The 21765-nt window shown below is 40.3% G+C and overlaps 3 protein-coding genes across 3 annotated transcripts in view; 2 read left to right on the forward strand and 1 right to left on the reverse strand.

The window, feature by feature from the left end:
- The window catches only part of LOC104450074 (ATP-dependent DNA helicase 2 subunit KU70), a 32964-nt gene extending 17607 nt beyond the window's left edge, over positions 1–15357 (reverse strand). The window contains exon 1 of the mRNA XM_039315790.1: positions 15268–15357. Coding sequence (XP_039171724.1) covers positions 15268–15333 — 66 coding nt within the window. The 5' untranslated portion in view covers positions 15334–15357. The remainder of the gene's footprint in view (positions 1–15267) is intronic.
- LOC104452055 lies at positions 699–1212 on the forward strand. The gene is made up of 2 exons (XM_039315791.1): positions 699–877; positions 1078–1212. Exons 1-2 carry the CDS (start codon positions 716–718, stop codon positions 1141–1143), a joined length of 228 nt encoding a protein of 75 aa, XP_039171725.1. The 5' UTR covers positions 699–715; the 3' UTR covers positions 1144–1212.
- On the forward strand, positions 9633–11950 carry LOC104452056 (UPF0481 protein At3g47200). Its single transcript, XM_010066589.3, has 2 exons — positions 9633–10453; positions 10857–11950. The coding sequence occupies exons 1-2, from the start codon at positions 9707–9709 to the stop codon at positions 11760–11762; spliced, it is 1653 nt and encodes a 550-aa protein (XP_010064891.1). The 5' UTR covers positions 9633–9706; the 3' UTR covers positions 11763–11950.
- Positions 15358–21765: the final 6408 nt, after the last annotated feature.

Below are 21765 nucleotides of genomic sequence, written 5' to 3' on the forward strand. Positions count from 1 at the left end.
AACAAGAAACACAAAATTTGTGTTTCTTGTTTTGTTTTTTGTTCCTTGGAACAAAAGAACAAAAAGGAACAGAAACGCACCCAACGCGTTGCTGTTCCTTTTTGTTCCAGAACAAAAACAGAAATTTCTGTTCCAGGAATGCAGAAATAGGTGCAGCCAAACGCACCCTTACCTTAACAGCCATTCTCTGAAGTGAAAACTCCACTAATAATATAATGTCTTAAACGCTTGCACGCGGGTCTTCGATAATTGAAGTCCCATCTCGACTCATACATAAAGCTCGATTCCGCCTAGAATTTATTTGTTTCTTTTGGGCTTATATTCTTTCCACGATGGATCGAGAAGATAATAACAAGCCTCGGTCTGCAGAGTGCGTAATCCAAATCAAGAAGCGCCTCGACCGGGGGATCGCTCCTGATGCGAAGAGTTCGTGGACCATCCACTCGGTCCCTCGAAACTGGCGTGAAGTTCACGATAACGCATTCGATCCCGAAATGATACGAATTGGTCCCTTCAGAAGTCGGGAGACCTATCATCAACTGCAGGTCATGATACGGATCGCTCCTGATGCGAAGAGTTGGAGCGGTCGAGAAGCGATGGAGATGTGTCGAGGACGACCGAGGGGGAAAGAGTGTCCAATGACCGTGAACGTGAAGAAGATGATGATGGTGGCTGGATGGCGAAAGCCGTGCGTTTGGATGACCTAGTGGAAGCCATGCTGATATTGGCGCAGAAAATGAGGGCCTGTTATTCAGAGAGTTTGGAGTACCTACGCGACGGCTCCTACAACAATGACGACTTTGTGGAGATGATGGTCATCGATGGTTGCTTCGTGGTCGAACTATTGCGCCTTTACTACGACCTTTTCCACACCAAGGTAGGAAGCAGCGTCCTTCATTTATCAGCTTGACTTTTTTGAAGAAATTAATTGCGGTCTATCTACAGCTTCTTGTCTATCTTTCAAACCAACCAATCCAAAAGACTATTCCATTAGAAGCTGAGAATGCGTGCTAAATTAGGGCATTGATCTAACTTCTGTTAGTCTTCGCTTAATTCATTGATCGCGTTTGCTCGCAGTCCATTGTGGAGGCAATTGAGGATGATCCGATTTTCACCAAACCCGTGATTCTAACAAGCCTTTGACGCGACCTTCTATTGCTTGAGAACCAACTACCTTTCTTTGTCCTCGAGAAACTGTACGAGCTGATAAAAAAAAAAAACACCGATCAACAAGCTGTGCCGCTGGAAGTCCTCGCAGTCACCTTCTTCGACCCCCTGTTACCTGGACACAATGCCGCCTCTAAGTTGGACACCAAAAAACCCAAGGCTCATCTGCTTGAGGTTTTCCGATCTACCTTCCTCAAATCGGTGAGCGAGAAAGTCCACAAGAAGGGAAAGAATGGAGTCCAATCGCGGTTGTATTCCAATGGCAGTATGAGGGGCCTCGTCCTACACTTCGCAACGGAGCTCCAAGAGGCGAGGGTACAATTCAAGAAGTGGAAGGGCCATGACTTACTGGACATTGAGTTCGGTCACGGCACTCTACGGGTCCCTCCGTTGTACATCAACCACCACAGCATCTCTCTCCTTTTGAATTTCATTGCATACGAAATGAGTGTCGAACACCCTGAGCCCTTCTTCACAAATTACTTCATGTTCTGGGACAGTTTCGTCAATAGCCCCGGGGACATTCAGATTTTCCGCAAGCACAGGATCATCAATCACCTGGGAAGCGAAAAGAACGTGGCGGCACTGTTTATGAGGTGTCGAGAGGTCATCTACGATCTTGATTTGGGCTCCTTGTACGACGAAACCAGGGAGGTGAATGATTATTGCGAGCAGTACTACGAAAGCAAGTACAGCGTCTGGTGGAGAAACCTCATCCGCGAACGTTTCAGCAGTCCATGGACATGCCTCTCTCTCTTTGCCGCCATTGTCCTCTTGCTGCTGACGACCCTCCAGACGTTTTACACCGTGTACCCTTACTATCAGCCGTAGTAAAGCTGTGTGCCTGTCATTCTATATGACATGACGTGTTTTTGGCTATGGCTTTTTAGCATTTGGTGTCCTGCATTTGTTTGCCTTGGCTGCGTGGTGGCTTTACTTGATAATCGTCGCTATGTCTGAAAAATTTCAGATAGTTTTAGTGTCCAATCCAATTTGGAACTTTTTGGATCTATCAACTAAGATATATAATGTCTGAGCAATAAAATAGGCGAGGATCGTGTATTAAACGCTATGTGGTACATAATTTGGTTCAATGGGCATGAATAATATCATTGGGATTCTCTAAGCAGTGGTTGGGACATTGAAAGCATATTGTATACGTTTAGCAGAAGCTGCGGAAGAATTACTACAAACTTAAAGCTCCTTGTTTTAAGGGAGAGGCAGGCCAAACTTTGGCAAAGGTAAAAATTTGTTACTGTACATAGGAGAAACGGATAAACATGATTTGGAGCTTCACAGTTAATGATAACTACATAGATTTAAGGCCAATCATCCCATTAAATAAGTGCAAGGTGTATCACATCCATCCGCCTGCTCTACTAGAGAATCAATTTCTATTGATCAGAAGCTACGTAATCTATATAAATGCAAGAAGGAGCTTGTCATCATGAATGCCATCTGATTTTTCCCTGATAGCATTTGATATTACAATTGGACTTTAGCATTCTTGGGAGTCTATTGTGTAAGGATTTTTCTAATGTGAATTACATTAATTGATATTATAATTTATTATTTGTATGAGATTAGTCTAAGATTAGATAAAAGATTTTTTAATTAATCTAATATGGGACTGGTTAGTATGGGACGAGTTAAGCCTAACCATAATGAGAGAATCTGATTAGAAACTCTATAAATAGTGGTCAAGCCTCTCATTTAACCTTAACACACACAATTATCCTCACAAATGAGGAGAAGTTCTTGAGTTTGGATCGTCGCTATTCTACATCAAGAATGATGGCCCAAATCAAGTGCGTAAAATCTCCCTGTTTATTTATATGCGTTCTTGATTCTAGTTATTAAGATCTTGGATTTACGTTTTCGTGTCTTACATGTGGTATCAAAGCAGTTATAGCCTAGAACTCGAACACATAGTTTCTTGCCGGCATAAGAACGCTTTAAGCGCTATAATTTGGCATAAAGGGACAATTAAGTACCATAACTTATGAAAGTAACACTTAAATGCCACATTCGAAGAAAAACGAATCACTTAAGTGCCACTTCGACCAAAATCCGGCTAAAACGTTGACGTGTCAATTTTTCGACGAAGCGAGTGCAAAACGACGCCGTTTTGTATGCTAACGTGGCAAAATAATGCAAAATGGCGTCGTTTTGGCTGATGTGGTAAAAAAATAATATAAAAATAATTAAATTTAATTTAAAAATAAAAAAAGGGGGAAGGGGAGAGGCGGCCGAGCCATTGTCGCTGGGAAAGGTCGGCGACGGAGGGGGACGGTCAGCCGGGGTCGTTGGGCCCTAGCTAGGGGCTAGCGACCCCGGCCCGATTGGCGGTGAGGGCTTGCAAGCCCTCGCCCCAAATCGTGGGGACAATTGTAGCCCGAGCCAGATCCGACGAAGGTCGGCAACCTCGCCCGGCCGAGCCAAGGGCCACCCCTCGTTGGGGCCCCCGGGCGGTGGCCCTTGGCCGGCCAGCGAGGGCCGCCGACCCTTGTCGATCTAGGCGAGGGTCACGAGCCCTGCCACTCACCATAGATCTAAGTAAGGGTCGCCCTCGCCCAGATATGACGAGGGTCGGCGGCCCTTAGCCAGGGCGACTCGCCAACCCTCACCCCGATCTGGGGCAAGGGCTTGTGAGCCCTCGTTGCCGGTTGGCCGAGGTCGCTGGCCCTTAGCCAGGGCCCGGCAACTCCGACCGACCCTCCTCCCTTCGTTGCCGGCCCTTCCTAGCTACGACGGGAAGGTGGCAAAGTGGCAGGCCGAGGATTGAGCCCTTAGCCGCCTCCCCCCTTTTCAAATAAAATTTTTAATTTTTTAATATTAAAATATTATTTTTAAAATATTTTAACTAAATTTAATTTTAAATTAAATTAAATTAAATTTTATATTATTTTTTTACCATGCCAGCCCAAAACGACGCCGTTTTTGTATTATTTGGTCATATTAGCATGCAAAACGGCATCGTTTTGCACTCGCTTTGTCGGAAAATTGATATGTCAACGTTTTGGCCAGAGTGACACTTATGTGATCATTTTCACTCCGATTTTGACACTTAAGTGTCATTTTCGTAAGTTATGACACTTAAGTGTTCTCTTGTGCCAAGTTATAGCACTCCAGGAATTCGCGTGTCATTTCTTGCCCTTTTTCATGATTTTTTGTTTAATAAGAATTGATTTTTATTACAAAAACGAAACGAGCTCGTTGACATGAGCAAAACCATGGCCAGCACATTGCCAAGATAGGCCGCATGTGCCCCTCACGTGCAGCCCTGCGCCGTCGAGAGTTAGCATGCGTCGAACACTCATCGCCATGCGCCCTCCCACGCGGGACACTGCCAGTGCGTGCTTCATAGGCACAAGTTCACTAGGGTTCAACCCAACCTGTTGACCCTGACCCAACCCGTTGACTTAACTCGGTTCATCGTTGACCAGCCCATTGACCTGACCTAAGTTCGACTCATTGACCTGCTCAACCCAATTCTCCATTAACTAGACTAGTCAATTGGTCGGATTGAGTGTTGACCGATCGGACTGATCATTGACTAGCTAACCACTCGAATCGAGTGTTGAATGGTTGAACTGATCGGACCACTAGTTTAGATCAGCCTAGGCTAGCTTGCACATGCGCTTCACGCGCCGCTCACTCTAGATGCGTGTATGGGCGCATTCGAGCTCTGATTAGGGTGTTCTTGGAGTCCATGTGCTCATATGAAGATACTTTACAATTTGGTATATTTATTTTTTATTTTTGATAATTTTATAGATATGAAAATAAGTATGAAACCTTAAATATGCGTGTTTTTTTGGGGTATTTTAAGGATTTTTTTGCATATTTTTCTGTATTATTCTATAATTTTGGAAATACAAGTGCAAGTTCACATGCATATCATCACATAGATGTTAAGTAGAGTATGATTCATTGATAATATGCATAAAGTTTAACTTGTATCAATAAATAAAGTAGTGTAATTAGCATGATAAGTGATTTTAGTAACAAATTGCCTTAGTCGCTAAAGTTAAAATCATGTGTATATGGTGTTTGTAAGAAATAAAGTTTATATCCTAGTATGAAAATTTTTTAAGGATTCAATTGAGTTGTGACCGTCAAAGTAGCACACTTGATTAAATTTGAGAAATATCAGTTTCATATAATGTTGGAATGTCTCATGTTATAATGCATTGTTATACTTCCAAATGAGGTGATTGTATATTATTCATGGAAGGGATATGTGATAGTATGGTAGATAAGAGACTTAAACACTATTTATAGAATTTTCAACTAGACCCTCTTATTACGGATCATACTTAACTTAGTTGACACTAATTAGCCCCATATTAGTAAAAACCTTTTGTCTCACCTTATAATATTAATTAATGTTACTCATATTAAGAAAACTCTTACATTATCCAATTTGGATTATATTAATTGAAATTATACTATATGTGCGCGCCTTGGTCTCTTAATAGTCATTTCTATCCCATAAAGTCTTAAACATCGAATCATAATGGTAACTGTATGTATACACACAAAATCTTCCATGATCATGAGTGTTTTAACTTTATTTATATAGATTTAATATGATAGTGTGGCATATGGATAATACCTTTCATAAAGAGATCCCATTTGTTAGTCCTTTTTTTTTTTTTTTTTTTGTGACCCAGGAACCCCGAACCAGCAGCCGACGAGTAAACCTGGGGGGACACGTAAGCGGGAGGACCCACCACCCCTGGCATCCCACTTAAGACCCCAAGTGACCGTGAGGGGATTCGAACTCCCCCTTCCCCCAAACCATCTCAGCCACCAAGGCGGTGATTTTGTTAGTTCTTTTTCTTTTATCTTAAGTGTCACAAAAACCTGTATAACCAGAGAATATCTTTATGGTTCCAATGATTTCACATTTGTCTTGTCTTTATAATTAACCTTTTTTTATGTGTAACAAGACATATACTCAAAATATATGCTTCAAGTTAATAATTAGATGCCCATAGCCTGTTGACTTGCCTAACTCAGTTTTCCATTGATGGGATTAGTCAATCGATCAGATTGAGCATTGATCAATCAGACGAGTTGTTGATTGGCTAACCAATCAGACTAGATGTTGATGGGTCAAATCGATTGGATTGCCGGTTCAAATCGACTTCGACTAGCCTGTGTATGCGCTTCACGCACCACACACTCCAGACGTGCGTAAGGGTGCATTCAAGCTCTGATTGGGACATTCTTGGAGTCCATGTGCATTCCTGACGTGTGTAAGGGTGCATTAAATCTATTTACTTGTTTATATGTATTCTTGATTTTAATTATGGAGATTTTGGGATTGCGTTTTTGCTTCTTACATATTGCAGCTATAAGTGTCTAAGTTTAAGCAATATCAAACACTTCCTCTTCAATGTTATAAAGAAAAAAAAAAACCTTGCTCAGGGGGTCTCGTCCTCGCCTTATTCATATGCCAATAAAGGGCTACACCTGTAATTGATCACGTTGACTCAATGTCTTCCATAATAGCACCCAAGCGAACAACAAAAAGAAAGCACAGCTCAAAGGAGCAGTAAGAAGAGAAGATTCCACTCGAGGGCTTTCATGTAATCTCCTCAAGCAAATCACCTGAAATCTCTATTTGGTTACAAAAGCCACTTTCTTAATAAATAAATAAACAAAATATTCAAACGATATATATCAGAGAAATAAAAATAAAATAAAAAATCGCAGGGGAAACACAAAGGAGTGAGATTATGTTTCATCTTCCTGCGCTATCAGCCCATTTATACAGTGCATATCTCTGGACGACGCTATGTGCAAGGGCTTTTTGTTTCTCGGACACCTTGCCTCACCCGTTTATGACCCGTTATTGCTCGCCTCATAATTATCACTATAAACAGAGACCCCAATAATTAAAGCTGCCATATTCAACGGAATCTCAAAAGGTCCAGCTACATTATTGCTCTACTAAATATTGCCAAGTACGACGAAACGTCATAAATCAACTTCAACATCGCCAAGGCAAAAAGTTTCTCGATGAAAGGAAAGTTTCTAAATGTGCATCGCGTGGGAAAAGATCTATCCTAAATAAAGACTGAAACAATGACCAAAGCATACATCTTAAGCATTTGACAGTTGACAGAGAAGTGAATATGCGTCTCGCATGAAAAGTCTAAATAGCAGGTTGAGCCATAACAAGGATCTGTGCAAAGCAAAGAAAGTGAGTGCCAGCAGTAACATGCTGTTGTTGAATTGTGAGGAAAGCTAATGCCAATGAATTAGAAATGGACAAGAAATCTCAGGACAAAAGAAAACAAAGGGAACAACATGATGAGATCACCAACCTTGGACACAAATACTTCATAGTTCGTAATTTTATAAAAATGTTGTTAAGTTATCGATAAGACATTCGAAAAAGTTGTTGTTATCACTTTTTCAAAAATAATTTTTTTGTTACTGACTAACAGAAATTAAAATCTACCAACACGGGGAAAGATCCTCTACTTTATAGGCATGGAACATAGAATTCTACCATAGATGTAGCAATTTTTTGATGTACAACATGTAGTCATGTCTTTTAGATAGGGTTTCGAGAAACACAATTTTTGGTGGTTCAACTCAGCTCGCAGATAAGTTAAATTCGCAGTAGTTAGATTTTTTTGTCTTATTGGTAACATGTGGGTGAAGTCAACACGCATGTTTGTTAGATTCATAGTAGTTATTTGTTTCTATTCTCTTTGGTAACGGGATGCATGCATGGGAAACCACCCCCGACCTCACGCCCCCCACCCTGAAAAAAAAAACCACACACGTTTACTTGACCGAGCGCTCAACTATAAGTTACTTAAGTTAGTAATTTCTGGTAAATTTAAGACTGAATTAAAAAAATAGTAAAAGATGGTAAAAGATAAAAATAATCTATAGTTGTAAAAGAGAAAATTAGGACAAAAATGATAATTATTCTATTCCTAGGTCCTATTTCTGGCTAAAAATAGATTTTTTAAAATTTTATTCTTTGGACTACTTTTTGAGTAAAAATACACATTTGATAATGATAAAAAAATTATTTGTAAAATACAAATTCATTTGACAATGATACAAAAATTCTCCCTCCCAGGCGAGGGCGGAGGGTGGGTGGCCGTTAGCAAAGAAAGGCGAATAATTCTTAATTCTGTTTTAGAAATAGAAAAATATAAAATTTTTACTTTTCATTTCTATCTCAACCCTATTTTTGGGCTAATAATTTGTCCTAGAAATAGGAAAAAAATTGCGTTACCAAATTGATTTATGTTCAAAACCTATTCTCAAGTATACAAATAATAGAAAAATAGAGAAATTAAATAGTTTTATTTGCGCCTTTATTGGGTAACTCTAATGAGGGTTGGTAATCCAATATTAATTAGTAATTCAGTAAGAAGAAGTAGGTAAGTCACTCTTATTAAGATTGATAATTTTTAAATAGTGACTTAAAGTGCACTCTAATTATAATTTCAAAGGCAAAAACCAAACATTTAAATAAATATCAGGGAGCTAGTGATGCTCGAGTGAACTTACAAAAACTTGTCACGTAATAAACACAAAAATTACGTCTCTTGACTGAAAAGAAGCGAAATATTGTTCGTTTCACTATTGACTAAAGTAATTAGAAAAATACTTGTGTGTGAATTTGGATCCATCGCCTCCATTGTCAATTATATGAGCATCATATAGGATTCATGTGATTAACGGTTTAGAGCCAGTCTCGTCTCATTAAGTTCGATGCAAGTTTCCGAGTGGAAGCATAGAGAGGGGGGCGGGGAGTGTAGAAAGGGCCAAGAAATGGAGCAGTGGATGAGTATCGGTTGAGCGCTAAAGAATAATGACGCCATCAAGATAATTTAACCTTTCTACAGAAGACCTATTTAAATATTCATGCCCTTTTTCCAAATAGAGCTGGTCCTGGCTAGGATTCTCCCTTTATAACGATTGATAAATCCTCGTCGAAAGATCCCCGCAAGATGTTGGCAATTGTTTAACTCTAATCCGTCATCGTTTTTCTGCTCACAAGAGCTTGAGGTGTTGAAGGGAGAAGCATCAAGTACAATAATCGAAAAAGAGGAGAGCAAAATGACAAATATTTTCATCTTCTCCTCCACCACTTTTCTTCGATAAAAGGCCCAATGCATCATTACATCGTATGGGGTCCACTGAAGCGATGATGATTCCTGGATATTCCTTTTCATCTCACTGAAGTTTGAATCGATAATCGCGTATATACCCTACCGACCAGAATAGTGTTTGGTCTATATACGTTTGATACTCCGAGTCAGTGATTTTGATGGGCTTGCATTATTGCATTGCTGAGCTAGATAACTATTGACCATGACGACGACGACGACCCGTGTTCCTAACGTTGCGTATCAAACAAGATCGAAGTTTCAAAAGACTTATATGAAGACTCAAACACTTGCATGGTGTCTTCGTGAACCAAAGTTCCATCTCATTCACAATCCTTGATTCTACCTGGAATTTATCTGTTTCTTTTGGGTTTTTTTTTTTGTTAACAATGGGTCGTGGCAACAATAGCAAGGGAAAATCTGGTAGCAAACTCAGAAATTTAGGATCTCATCGCCCCAAGAGGCACTCAAGAAATGAAGAAAAATCCGAAGAACAAGAAGGACGAGACCAGTATTCCAATAATGAGTGGGTCATCGATATCACCAAGTCCCTCGACGAAGGGCACACTTGCAATTCGGGTAGGTCTTGGACCATCTACCGAGTCCCTAACAACTTGTGTGAAGTTTACAAGAACGCATTCCAGCCCACAATGATATCCATCGGTCCCTTCCATTATTGGGACAGAAAAGAGAGGCTGCGGGTGATGGAAGAGCACAAGATGCGGTTTCTGGAGCGCCTTCTGGGAGGAAAGTTAGAGCGGCGGAAAAGTGATGGAGATCCGTTGACGTTGACCAAGGGCAAGAGAGAGTCTGATGACCGTGAACGTGAAGACGGCATCAATGGTGGTCGGTTAGGGCGAAGGAAAAGTGATGGAGATTTGTCGTCGTTGACTGAGCGGAAGAGAGAGTCTGATGTCCCCGAATGTGAAGATAAGAGCAATCGTGGTCGGATGGCGAAAATGGTGCTTTTGGATGCCCTTGTGAAAGCCATGCAGAAATTGGAGACAAAAACGAGGGCCTGTTATTCAGAGAAGTTTGATCAAATTCATAGCAAAGACTTCGTGTGGATGATGGTTGTTGACGGTTGCTTCGTGGTCGAACTATTGCGCCTCTATAACAATCATGTCCGCACCAAGGTAGAACGGTATTTAAATAATAGATTATGTTCTTCATTCATCGGTCTAACTTTTTTGAATTTAAGTTTTCGAGTAAATTAATTGAGCCATTTACGTCTCGTCTACCCTTGAAAAATCAAAATAGATACTCTTAGAAGCTAAAGTCTAGATCATAAGAATGCTAAATTATGCATTTGGGTTAAACAAGTTATCAAGAGCATAGGAACAAAGGCATTTGGAAGACCGTTGAGATACAAAGTAAAGCAAGATCCTAGAGTCCTCATAATATTTCTCTGTTCATGTCGCCACGACTTGATTAATCCTTACGATTGGCGAGTATTCAAGCTACGCATCATCTAGCGCACACATATTGGTCCAACTCCTGTTAGTTTGGCTTAAAAATCATAGATTATTTTGCTCGCAGTCCACTGGGGAGGCAAATGTGGCGGATCCGATTTTCACCACCCACTGGATGCTAAGAACCCTTCAACGCGAACTTCTGATGCTCGAGAACCAACTACCTTTGTTCGTTCTCAAGAAAGTATTCGAGCTGACCAACAACAACGATGATCAACAAGCTGAGTCGCTGGAAACACTCGCGGTCACTTTCTTCAACCCACTGTTACCCCGAAAGAAAGCTGCCTACAAGTCGAACACCACAAAACCCAACGCTCATCTGCTCGCTGTTTTCCGCTCCACCTTCCTCCAATTGGTGAAAAAGAAGAACAATAAGGACACGGGGTCGCAGCTGAATCCCAATGACAGTATGAACCCCCTTGTCCAAGAAAGGCAATTAGAACACTTCGCCCTGCGGCTCCAAGAGGCGGGCATGCAATTCCTGGAACGGAAGGGCGACGACTTACTGGACATCGGCTTTGCTGACGGCACCCTACTGGTCCCTCAGTTGTCCATCAACGACAATACCATCCGTGTCTTTCTGAATTTCGTTGCCTACGAACAGTGCCACAGCAAAGCCAAGCCCTTCTTCACGAATTACTTCTTGTTCTGGGACGCTTTGGTCAATAGCTGGGAGGACATTCGGATTCTCCACTCGCACGGGATCGTCAGTCACGTCTTTGGAGGCCACGGGGAAGTGGCGGACCTATTGAAACAGCTGTGCAGAGAGATCGTTTACGATTTTGATTGGAACTACTTGTCCAACGAAATCAAGGAGGTTAATGATTATTGCAAGCCGTACTACGAGAGCATGTACCGCCTCTGGTGGAACAACCTTATCCGCAAACATTTAAGCACTGTCGCCACTGTCCTCTTGCTGCTTACCTTCATCCAGACTTTTTACGCCGTCTACTCTTACCATCGACCGCATTAAGCTTTGTGCCCGTCATTTCTTGACAAGTAATATTGTTGGTCATGGCCTTTTAGCATTTGATGTCCTTTATTTATCTTAGTTGCATAGTGGCTCTACATGATGGAATTTGTATCCCGCTACATTTAAAACTTATTGTCGTGGTGTTGAACTCAACTTGGAACTTCTTGGACCTACTGCTAAATTATCTATTGCTGGAGCAACATAATATGCTAAGATCATGTATTAAGCGCTATTGTTGTATATACTTAGGTTCAATGGGCATAAAAGCATGAGTTTTGTACTCTCTAAGCATGTGTCAGGACACTGAACCCGTATGGTTTACAATTAACAGAAGCTGCAGAACAATCGCTACAAGCTCAGCTCTCCTTGTTTTCTAGGGAGAGCAGGCAGTTCTTTAACAAGGGTAATATGTCGCTCCGTACAAAGGAGAAATAGATTAAAACATGGCTTTGAGATCCACATTTCATGATAACTACTTAGATGTAACGCTATGCTTCCTTATGACGCAATCATCTTGTCACAAAACTGATTAGAGAACCCGCAGCAAGTAGAAAGAGAGAAAGAAGGAAGAGAGAAGAAATAGAGAGGAGGAGAAAGAGAACGCAAAAGAAAGAAAGAGAGGGCTATATTTTCTGTAATCACAGAAACCCTACACCCATTGTATTTATATTGAATATAAATTGTATATAACAATAATATCCTTATGTAAATAAAAAAGGAAATAAAACTCTGATAATAAATGAAACTTAATAAAGTAACTTAACACATCTCATTAAATAAGTGCAAGGTGTGTCACAGAGACCATTCATTTGACACTGGAGCTTGTCATCTAAGATTCAATTGACACCGTTTGGATGCTGCAGTTGGACTTCAGCATTCTTGGGAGTTTTATGGCAGCTATCAACAGTCAAAATTAAGCAATACAAAAACCTTGCAGTAATTACATTATCAGTTCACTTCCCCATGCAAGTCAATATCCTCTGATCAAAGCCTATTTCTTCCCAGAGACGGGCAGATCGTGCACAGTCAAGTAGAATTTCAACTCCACTACCATCAATCCTTTAACTGCAGGGGTGCACATCAACAAAAGGAAGGTCAGTAAATGTGGCCATCTATACTGATTTGCTTCCAAAATTAACCACCAGAGCTTTCATCTACATGATTTCTCTTCATGCCAATCACCTAAAACCTCTATTTGGCTGCAAAAGGTATTAGTGTTGCCCGGTGGCCACCCTTCCCACTGAAAAAGGGCGAGATGGGGAGTTCAATTTCTCACCTTTTTTGGGGGGCTGGCCCGGCTGGGGAGTGGATGTGAGGAAGGGAGTCGTAGGGTTGCACGGCCTAAGCACAGTACATAGCACACGGTGGCTTATAAAATAGATATTGGATAAGACCAGACCAAAAATAAATAAATGCGCATGATATGTTAAAACGACTTCTGGAGAACTCTTTTTAACTGGCTCAAGAGAAAGATCTTGTCCAATAATTGCAGGGTAAAATTGCAAGACAAGAATCAAATTTCAAAAAAAAAAAGTGCACAGAGGAAACACAAGAGTGAGATCATGTTTCACCTTTCCACTGTCAGAGAGGTCAGCCCAATTATACCGTGCAGATTTCTAAAATGGCACTCTCTGCAAGGATTTCCGTTTCTTGCATGCCTCGCTCCCCTTTTTATGGCCGGCATTATTGCTTTCCTCGTACTTATCCCCATAAAGAGTCAGGTTAACCTCTTCTATCGCATTTAACGACTCATGGCCTGCAGGCAAGCATGAAAAGGCAGACCAAGGTGATACCAAGAATTGCGTTTTCATAATGTCTAACATAAAAAGTGGTAATATCGATCCATCTTGAGAGCTTTCTAGTCCAATCTAGAAACCAAAAGCTTCTAGATTCTTGTCTCCTTTAGACATGTGGTCGGTAAGTAAATTCACGGTTGGGAATTGTACATGTCGCTGTAAAGAACACCAAGTGGTTTATGTCGGTTGAAATCTGCATATAAATAGGCAACCCTTCTACACTCGTTGAGCAGAAAACTAGAAAGCATCCTCGTACTTGCAGCCCTTCTAATACAAGATCCCTTAAATTCCCATTGATCTTCCTCTATTCCCAAAACAGCCACCCACTATAAAGTTTTTCTTACCATGTCACCTTGTAATTTTTTTCTTGCCGTGAATAACCCACAAACATACGCCCAACTTGACCATTAAAACCAGAAACTAACAAAAAGGATGCAAACAAGCTCAACATGGGGAACCTTTACCTTACCTAGCCAGGGCTTCCTCATCAGGTGCCATATCATCTTTGATTTCCAGCAAGTCATCTTCTTCAAGAGCAAGGGCCTGCGAAACTGCAAAATATCTCTGCAAGGCTGCAAAATATGTCTCACGTACTGAATGACATCCAAAAGCTTCACATGAAATTTGCATTTTAGTAAAATCCGAAGGCCCATTTTACATGACAAAATCAAAGTGCTTCCCAACAGTACATGAATTGTTTTATTTTTCTTTTCCTTTTTTACTTTGCTTTTTTTTCCTAAGCCAGCGACCCTCGCCAGCTGCGGGCGAGGGCCGCCTCGCCCGCATCCGGAGAGGGTCGCCAGCAAAAAGGCATAATGCAACTTCGTCATATGATCCATCAATTAAATGAGCCTTCAATGACTCCATTATACAGCTAATGGCAATCTGAAAGTGGCTTTCATCCTTCTAATCTCTTGCTCGTTAACAAATATAAAACAGTTGAGTCAGCCAGTCTTGAAAGTAATAGTGGGGAAAAATCAAATCGACGAACTCAAAAGTCTAGACATGTGACATCCATAAGCCAAAAAACATCAAATAACAAACAAAACCATAACATTACAAGGCTAAGAAGATTGAATGTTAGCAACTATTGCACATGCGAATGCTGCCAAAAAAAAAAAAAAAAAACCTAACTAGCATGTAGCTAATGTTCACATAAGAAACAAACAAGAACTAGTGTATCTTAAGTTAATGTTCACTTCTCTTTTAAGGAAAAAAAATTGGTGGCCATTTCTTCTTGTAAACACAGTATGAGAGATCACTGAACGTGTACTGCATCCAGCAAATTCCAGCAACCCACTCGAAAGTTAAACTACTCTTGACTGAGAAAACAAAACTATTGAGGGCAAATATCCCAAGAAGGATCAGAAGGATCATGAGAAAAGACACACGTGCAGAATCTAGACACTAAAACCACTTGAAATTTCCGAAACAGACGTTGGTGAGAATTGGCGAAATCGTTACCATCCGAAAGAACAAAAGAAGATGATGAAGAGAAAATCAAAACCGGTAGCGAAGGAACTCACGGAAGGGCATTTGGTGGAGAACATTTTAGGGGAAGCATCGACCAAGTACACCACGAGCTCTTTGCTCGACACCCTTTCCTGCAACTCAAAATCAAGCACGTGAGCTCAACTCATTCTCCAAGCACGAGCCGAAACAGATAAGAAAAAAAAGGGGGCAGAAAGAAGAAGATGCAGAACCCGAACCCGAAGAGCTTCGTTGTCGGGATCGTCCTCGTCGTCCCTGAAAACGTCATCTGGGTCCAACTCCATCGCCACCGCCGAAACTGTTGCTTCCCACAGAAGCTCCAAAATCGGACACACGCACGCACGCGCAGAGAAAGTTTTGAAATTGCCAGGTGTGCGTGAGGGCGGGACTCTGGTTTATGGTTTTTTCCCCTCTTTGGTCAGTCGCGTTACTTTTTAGCGCTCAAAATGTTGGATGTCGTCATGGTGCATCGTGCAAGCTTTTGGAGAACCCGTTCAGCTTCTTCCGGGCTGCCCGACGGATCCAAATCCAACCGACCCGGCCCAATGGACCAGCCTCTTTCTACCGGTTGCGTATTGGGCCTCTGACCAGCGAGGTGGACTGGAAATAGAAATCCCATTTTGGGCCTCTGACCAGCGCACTGGCCCGTCCGAACTCGATCCACTTTCATCAAATAGTAGTTTTTCTGATCATTGACGAGTCTGCACAAGAGGTTTTTAGCGACACCGACCGCGACCTAGCTAAGCCCATGAGCTCAATTGTCGAAGCGTTACGTTTTATATGAAGGTTCGATATACTGTTTATAAGCTTGTTAGCTTGATCGATTCACAAGACAAACGCTTTGTTTTCCTTTTAATCTTGACACTACTTCGCATTCTGGTATTGAAATCCCCACATAATCTACGCAATGAATTCTTTTTTCTAGGCATATATACAAAATAAAATATTAGAAAAGGAAACTTAAGTACTATTTTCACTTGCTCAAGGGAATAACTTAAAATATGAAACTAGAGGATACGGGGTGTCGATCAACGGTAAATTTTATGTGGAATTCTGAGACTTCATTGCATGCCCAGAACACACCTTATAACACACGTGATTAGACTAAGTTTAGCTATCGATGAGACGTAAAATAGAGCTGCATGAGTCATATCATATCTAAACAAAACTAAACTACTTACCGCCTATTCATACGTTATGAGTAGAGAGATTTTCATTATTTCTCTATTAAGCTTAAATAAGAGCCGACTCCATCCTCCACCATATCTTCACTTTTCTGTAGAAAGTTTTCCTTTTTTTTCTTCGCGGACGGCAGATCAAACAATAATTTACTCAGTCGCCCATGTTTCACCTGCTTGTTGGTGTCATCTCCATTAAACTAGAGTTTAGTAACAATCTAGTCCACTATGGCGTCCTTGACTACTTCATATTTGTCTGGCCACCGTCCCTATAAAATGATTTCCATCTTTTCTACTCCTCCCTTCTGCTTCCACATAATGGGGTTTCGTCCACGTAAACATAGCGTCAAAACTCAAAAGCACTTAGGAAAAGATGTTACGACATTCTTAATTTAAAAAAAAAAAGTTATATTCACCTGATATGTACTCTTTTTTTTTTTGAACAAACCTAATATGTACTTAACACAGTGCAAACCGGTCGCTTCAATGGCCTCCTTTCAATCATTTCCGGCCAATTATGGCCAGATTTTGTTGACTGGACGCCGGCCGGCTGATGTAGCATAATCAGTGCCGACGTGTACAACTTTTAATAATATTTTAATATTTTTGAATTTATATTATATTATTTTTTCTCTTTTTATTTTTATTTTTATTAATTTTCTTTTTCTTCTCATCTTCTTCCTCCAGCCGGTCGCCGGAGCTCGGCGACGGTCGACGAGGTTGACCTCACCGGCCACCTCGCCGGTGGCCACGAGGGCGGTGGGCGAGGCTTGACCTCGCCAAATCCAGCGAGGGCAAGCCTCGCCCACCCAGTGCGAGGCCACCCTTGCGGCCCGGGTGGTGAGGCTCGCCCTCGCCCGGATCCGGCGAGGGTTGAGCCTCGCCCATGGCCGGCGAGGGCGAGCCCCGCCAGCTTAGCGCGAGGCCAGCTGCTAGGGGTGAGCAGTTCCAAGTTCCAGTTCAGTTCCGTTTGGAACCTGGAATATATCATCGAGTACAGGTTCCTCAAAATGAGGAACCTGGAATTTACCTGTTAGAACCGAGAACCTAGAACCTACCTTGCCATAGGTTCCATGGTCGATTCCAGGTTCCAACAGGTTCTTTCTTTTTCTTTTTTTGTTATTTTCAGATTTGAACTATAACGTACGCGCACGTTACCCAAAAAAAAAACTATAACGTATGCGCACGTTACCAAAAAAATATATAACGTACGTGCACGTTACAAAAAAAAAACTATAACGTACTCGCACGTTAGCAAAAAAAAAACTATAACGTACGAGTACGTTACCAAAAAAAAAATATAACGTACGCGCATGTTACAAAAAAAAAAAACTATAACATACACGCACGTTATAAAAAAAAAACTATAACGTATGCGCACGTTACCAAATAAAACTATAATGTACGCATATACTACACAGTAACTTCCCACATTTTAGCAAGCATACCAATGCCAACCGTCAAGAATTTGGACATACATAATCAAAACTAATAAGAAGTTTCCAAAGAGAAAATGAGATGTTTGATTAACTATAATTATTGTGCCCACATATGTCAATATATGTGCACTAAAGCTTAAATCGTCACATTTGTCATATGTCATATGCCTTATCAACCGAGCCAAATGAAAATGATAAAGCAAAATATACTAAAGAGATTAAAAACTAGACGTGCCAACAAGATCTCAAATTTTCATCTACTTCATAGTGTAAACTCTGCAACATTTCCCTGTGATTCATTTGGCACAGTAAAACCTTGCAAAGATATGAATGAAAATCAGTCAAAATCCTAAATAAAAACACAGAAAAAAAAATCAATATCGATAATACTCCATGAAATATGTCATTTTGCTCATTTAAAGGCTCTTAAATTTTTTGATAACATAGTTAAAAAATTCAATGTACATAAAAAGAGCTTGCATTAAGATTACAACAAACAAAGTTGTTCATCAATAAGCCAACAAAAAACCTTGCTTGACTTTTCAACCGTTGGACCCATTGCAAATGAGACGCCACCAATTTTATTTATCAATGATAATCTTCGCATTAAGACCAACTATAAAAAATAATAATAAAATAAAATAAAATAAAATAAAATATTCACTTATCAGATATACAAAAAGAATTACAATATATAAAGATATAAACATTACTTACCCAACTCAAATTGTTCTGCATTCTTAATACACTCTTTAATATCAAGCGGTACACGAATGGCTCTCAACCAATCTTGAGTGCAAATCAAAATTTCTATTACTTTTGGAGTTAAAGAACTCCGAAAGCCATCAAGCACATAACCCGATATACTAAAAGTTAATTCTGAAGCAATGTTAATTACAAGAATTGACAAAATATCTTGAGCCATCAAATAAATGATCTTATATTTTGAGCCATTAGTCTTCCACCAAATCAAAATATCAAGACCAAGATCCTTTTCATTTTTTTCTTGAAAATACTCATCAAACTCGGACTTGTTGTTATCACACCCTTATTCATTCGAGTATAAAAACATTTTCTTCCAAACTTGGCCGTCATACTTCTTTATTCCTTCACTACCACCCGTATCGGTATTGGAATTGGAACTACTACTACTTGCACCCAAATTATGGCCACCAAAATCTTCATCACTTGAAATAAGAGAAGATTGTTGCTCATAAAATTCATACAAACGCTCCAATGCATCATTCACCTTATAATGCATTTTTTTAATTTTCGATTCATCATCATAAATTTGTCCATACAAGAAACTCACATAATTTAGCTTGGCTCTAGGATCTAACACAACCGCAATCAACACTATCATATTCACTTTTTCCAAGCTTCCATAATATTTGTTAAATTTTTCTTTCATTTTCATACCCATAGCTTGAACCTTAGGATTCGAAACATTAACCGCATCTTTCAAATATCTATACAAAAGAGCTATCCCTTCAAAATAATCATTTGAAGTAACATATGAAGTATCAGACAACTGATTGGTGGCATCATATAATACTTTTAGAAAATCCGAAAGAATAATAGCATTTTCCCAATCATCATCACTGGGAGTTTCATGATTAAGCTCACTTACAAAAGATAGATCATGATCTTTCATTTTTTGAAAGCTTTTCTGAACTTTATGGCGGTGTCTAACATGAGGTAAGTGGAGTTCCATCTAGTGGTGACATCAAGAACTACCGAACCCTTATAAGTGATCTTTTCTCTCTCAATGTAAGATTGAAATCATTGGGCTCTCGTGGGAGAACTCCTTACATATCTAACTACATTTCGGATACGTGCAATGGAGTCACGTACCGTAGTCAAGCCATCTCTCACAATCAAATTTAATATATGAGTTGTACACCTCATGTGCAAAACACTACCATCTAATATCAACGACATTTGTTTCGAAAGTTTTTCCCTCAAATAGATAATTGCAACATCATTCGAGCTAACATTATCCACGATAATTGTTGACACCTTTTTTTTTTTTTCTATTCTACACTCTTCAACGCATTTCTCCACAATTTTCCCAATCTCCTTACCCCTATGACTATGCATCACCACAAAGTTGATGATTTTTTTATGCAACTTCCAATTTTCATCAACAAAATGTGCAGTGAGACACAAATAATTCAGATTTTGATTGGAACTCCATGTATCAGTCGTGAGTGCAATCCTAGAATTAATCTTTCCAAAATAATTATTTAAAAAAGTTCTTTCACATAAAAACAATTTTATGCAATTTTTTGTCATTGTGAAACGTGATATATGTTTGAAGGGAGATTGTAACTCAGTAACATATTCACGAAATCCAACACGCTCAACTAAGGAAAAATGTTGCTTATCAAGGATGATGAACCGAGCAAGCATGAGCCTACAACATTCTTGATTAAATGACCATATCAATAAGACTCTACCAATATTAGAATCTCCTCCTGCCTTGCTAGCCATGTTGACATTACGTGATGCAAAAAATTTCCGCCTCTTATCTATATTACGGGTAAATCTCTTGCATGTGATCAAATGCTTTCTCATTGCAGAAGTACCGTTAACAACACAATACTTAAGCATAGACCCACAATGAATGCACTTCACTTGATATATTTTTCCATTCTTATAACTGATTCTCGAATAATAATTCAAACATTTGGATGTATATATCTTATCATGAGGAATATGAGAACTGGGTACCTTATTTGTGGCACTCGAGGTAGGGGGTGTCTCTTCTTCAATTTCATCGTCGGAAAACTCCAATTCCATAATCGGAATCATCTCCTCACGTCCCTCCACCTCTATTGACGTGTTATCTTGATACATTAATTTCGCACTACACAATAATAATATAATATAATTAGAAATTTCAAAACAAATAGCAAACTAGAAAGTAGAAATAAAACACCATTATACCTAATTATATTATGCAGTTGAACCAATTTAGTTCAACCAAATTCTCCTCCTCGAGAAAAAGGAGAAAAACTCAAGTGAAAAAAAACAAGACATAGAAGTTCCTCTCTTTTATTTTTTCATTTTTCCACTATTCATTACAAAAGCATTAAACAACTTCTCTACATATATAACACAATAGGGTTATGGTGCAAAAAATTAGCTCATATACGCTCCAAAACAAGATGATGGGTGGCAGCAAACAGTCCAAAATTCCAGATAAACATGTTTGGTCATACAAGTAAAATGGGGAGAAAAGCATTGAACAACAACTACCATTGCTTTAATGTCTGGTCATGCAAGTAAAATGAGAAGAAAAAAGGCAATAAAAGGCAGTATTCCGGATAAACATGTGCTTCTCGGTGGTTGGCAACAAATAGCCCAATATTCATCAAAAGAAAATTCATTTCCAGTCACTAGAATTGCAGCAAGAGCTAAACAACATTGTCTAATGCAAGTTGCAACAGCCTCCCAACTATCACTTTACATTCTAAGTTCGTGCAGCATAGCAATCGGAGGACAGGAAAACAAAAGGATTTATTGAGCACACAAGGATTTAACTAGCCTTCTGCAGAGTCAACGAAACATAATCAAACAATCAAAGAAAACTAGCCTTCCCTTCGATGAGTTTAACAAGCAATTAGTTCGACGTTCCTAAAAGGAATTGAGTGAAAGATTTACTAGCAAATGCATATAAAATCAGGATTAGGGCTTACCGATGGGGTTTTGTAGCAGCAGCGCTCTTGTCAGCGCGGCAAGTCATCGGATGGAGTAGCGGTAGACTGTAGTGGGCGTTGGGCGACGAGTGCAGTGATCGGCAGAGTAGGGACGGCCTACAGCCTAACGGTACTCGCGGGTGAGCAGGGGCGCGGAGGCGTTCTGCTGCATGGCTGAACTCGTGGGTGAGAGGGATAACCGGCGGAGTTGGGGGCTGCAGTGGGCAGAGCAAGAGCAGGGTTCTGCTGCGTGGCAGAGCTCGTGGGTGAGAGGGAATCGTATAGCTGGCAGAGCTAGGAGCTGCAGCGAGCAAAACAGGAGCAGCAGCGCTGGGTCGTGGCTGCAGCAACCGTCGGTGCTACGCTGGGGGAGAGACGGTGAGGGTGACCAGCGAGGC

This window comes from Eucalyptus grandis, chromosome 6, assembly GCF_016545825.1.
Source record: "Eucalyptus grandis isolate ANBG69807.140 chromosome 6, ASM1654582v1, whole genome shotgun sequence".
Lineage (NCBI taxonomy): Eukaryota > Viridiplantae > Streptophyta > Magnoliopsida > Myrtales > Myrtaceae > Eucalyptus > Eucalyptus grandis.

Coding starts and splice junctions, on each gene's coding strand:
- LOC104452056 (XM_010066589.3), top strand. CDS start 9,707: ATGGGTCGTGGCAACAATAGCAAGGGAAAATCTGGTAGCAAACTCAGA. Junction 10,454..10,856: donor ACAATCATGTCCGCACCAAG/GTAGAACGGTAT, acceptor TTTTGCTCGCAG/TCCACTGGGGAGGCAAATGT.
- LOC104452055 (XM_039315791.1), top strand. CDS start 716: ATGCTGATATTGGCGCAGAAAATGAGGGCCTGTTATTCAGAGAGTTTG. Junction 878..1,077: donor ACGACCTTTTCCACACCAAG/GTAGGAAGCAGC, acceptor GTTTGCTCGCAG/TCCATTGTGGAGGCAATTGA.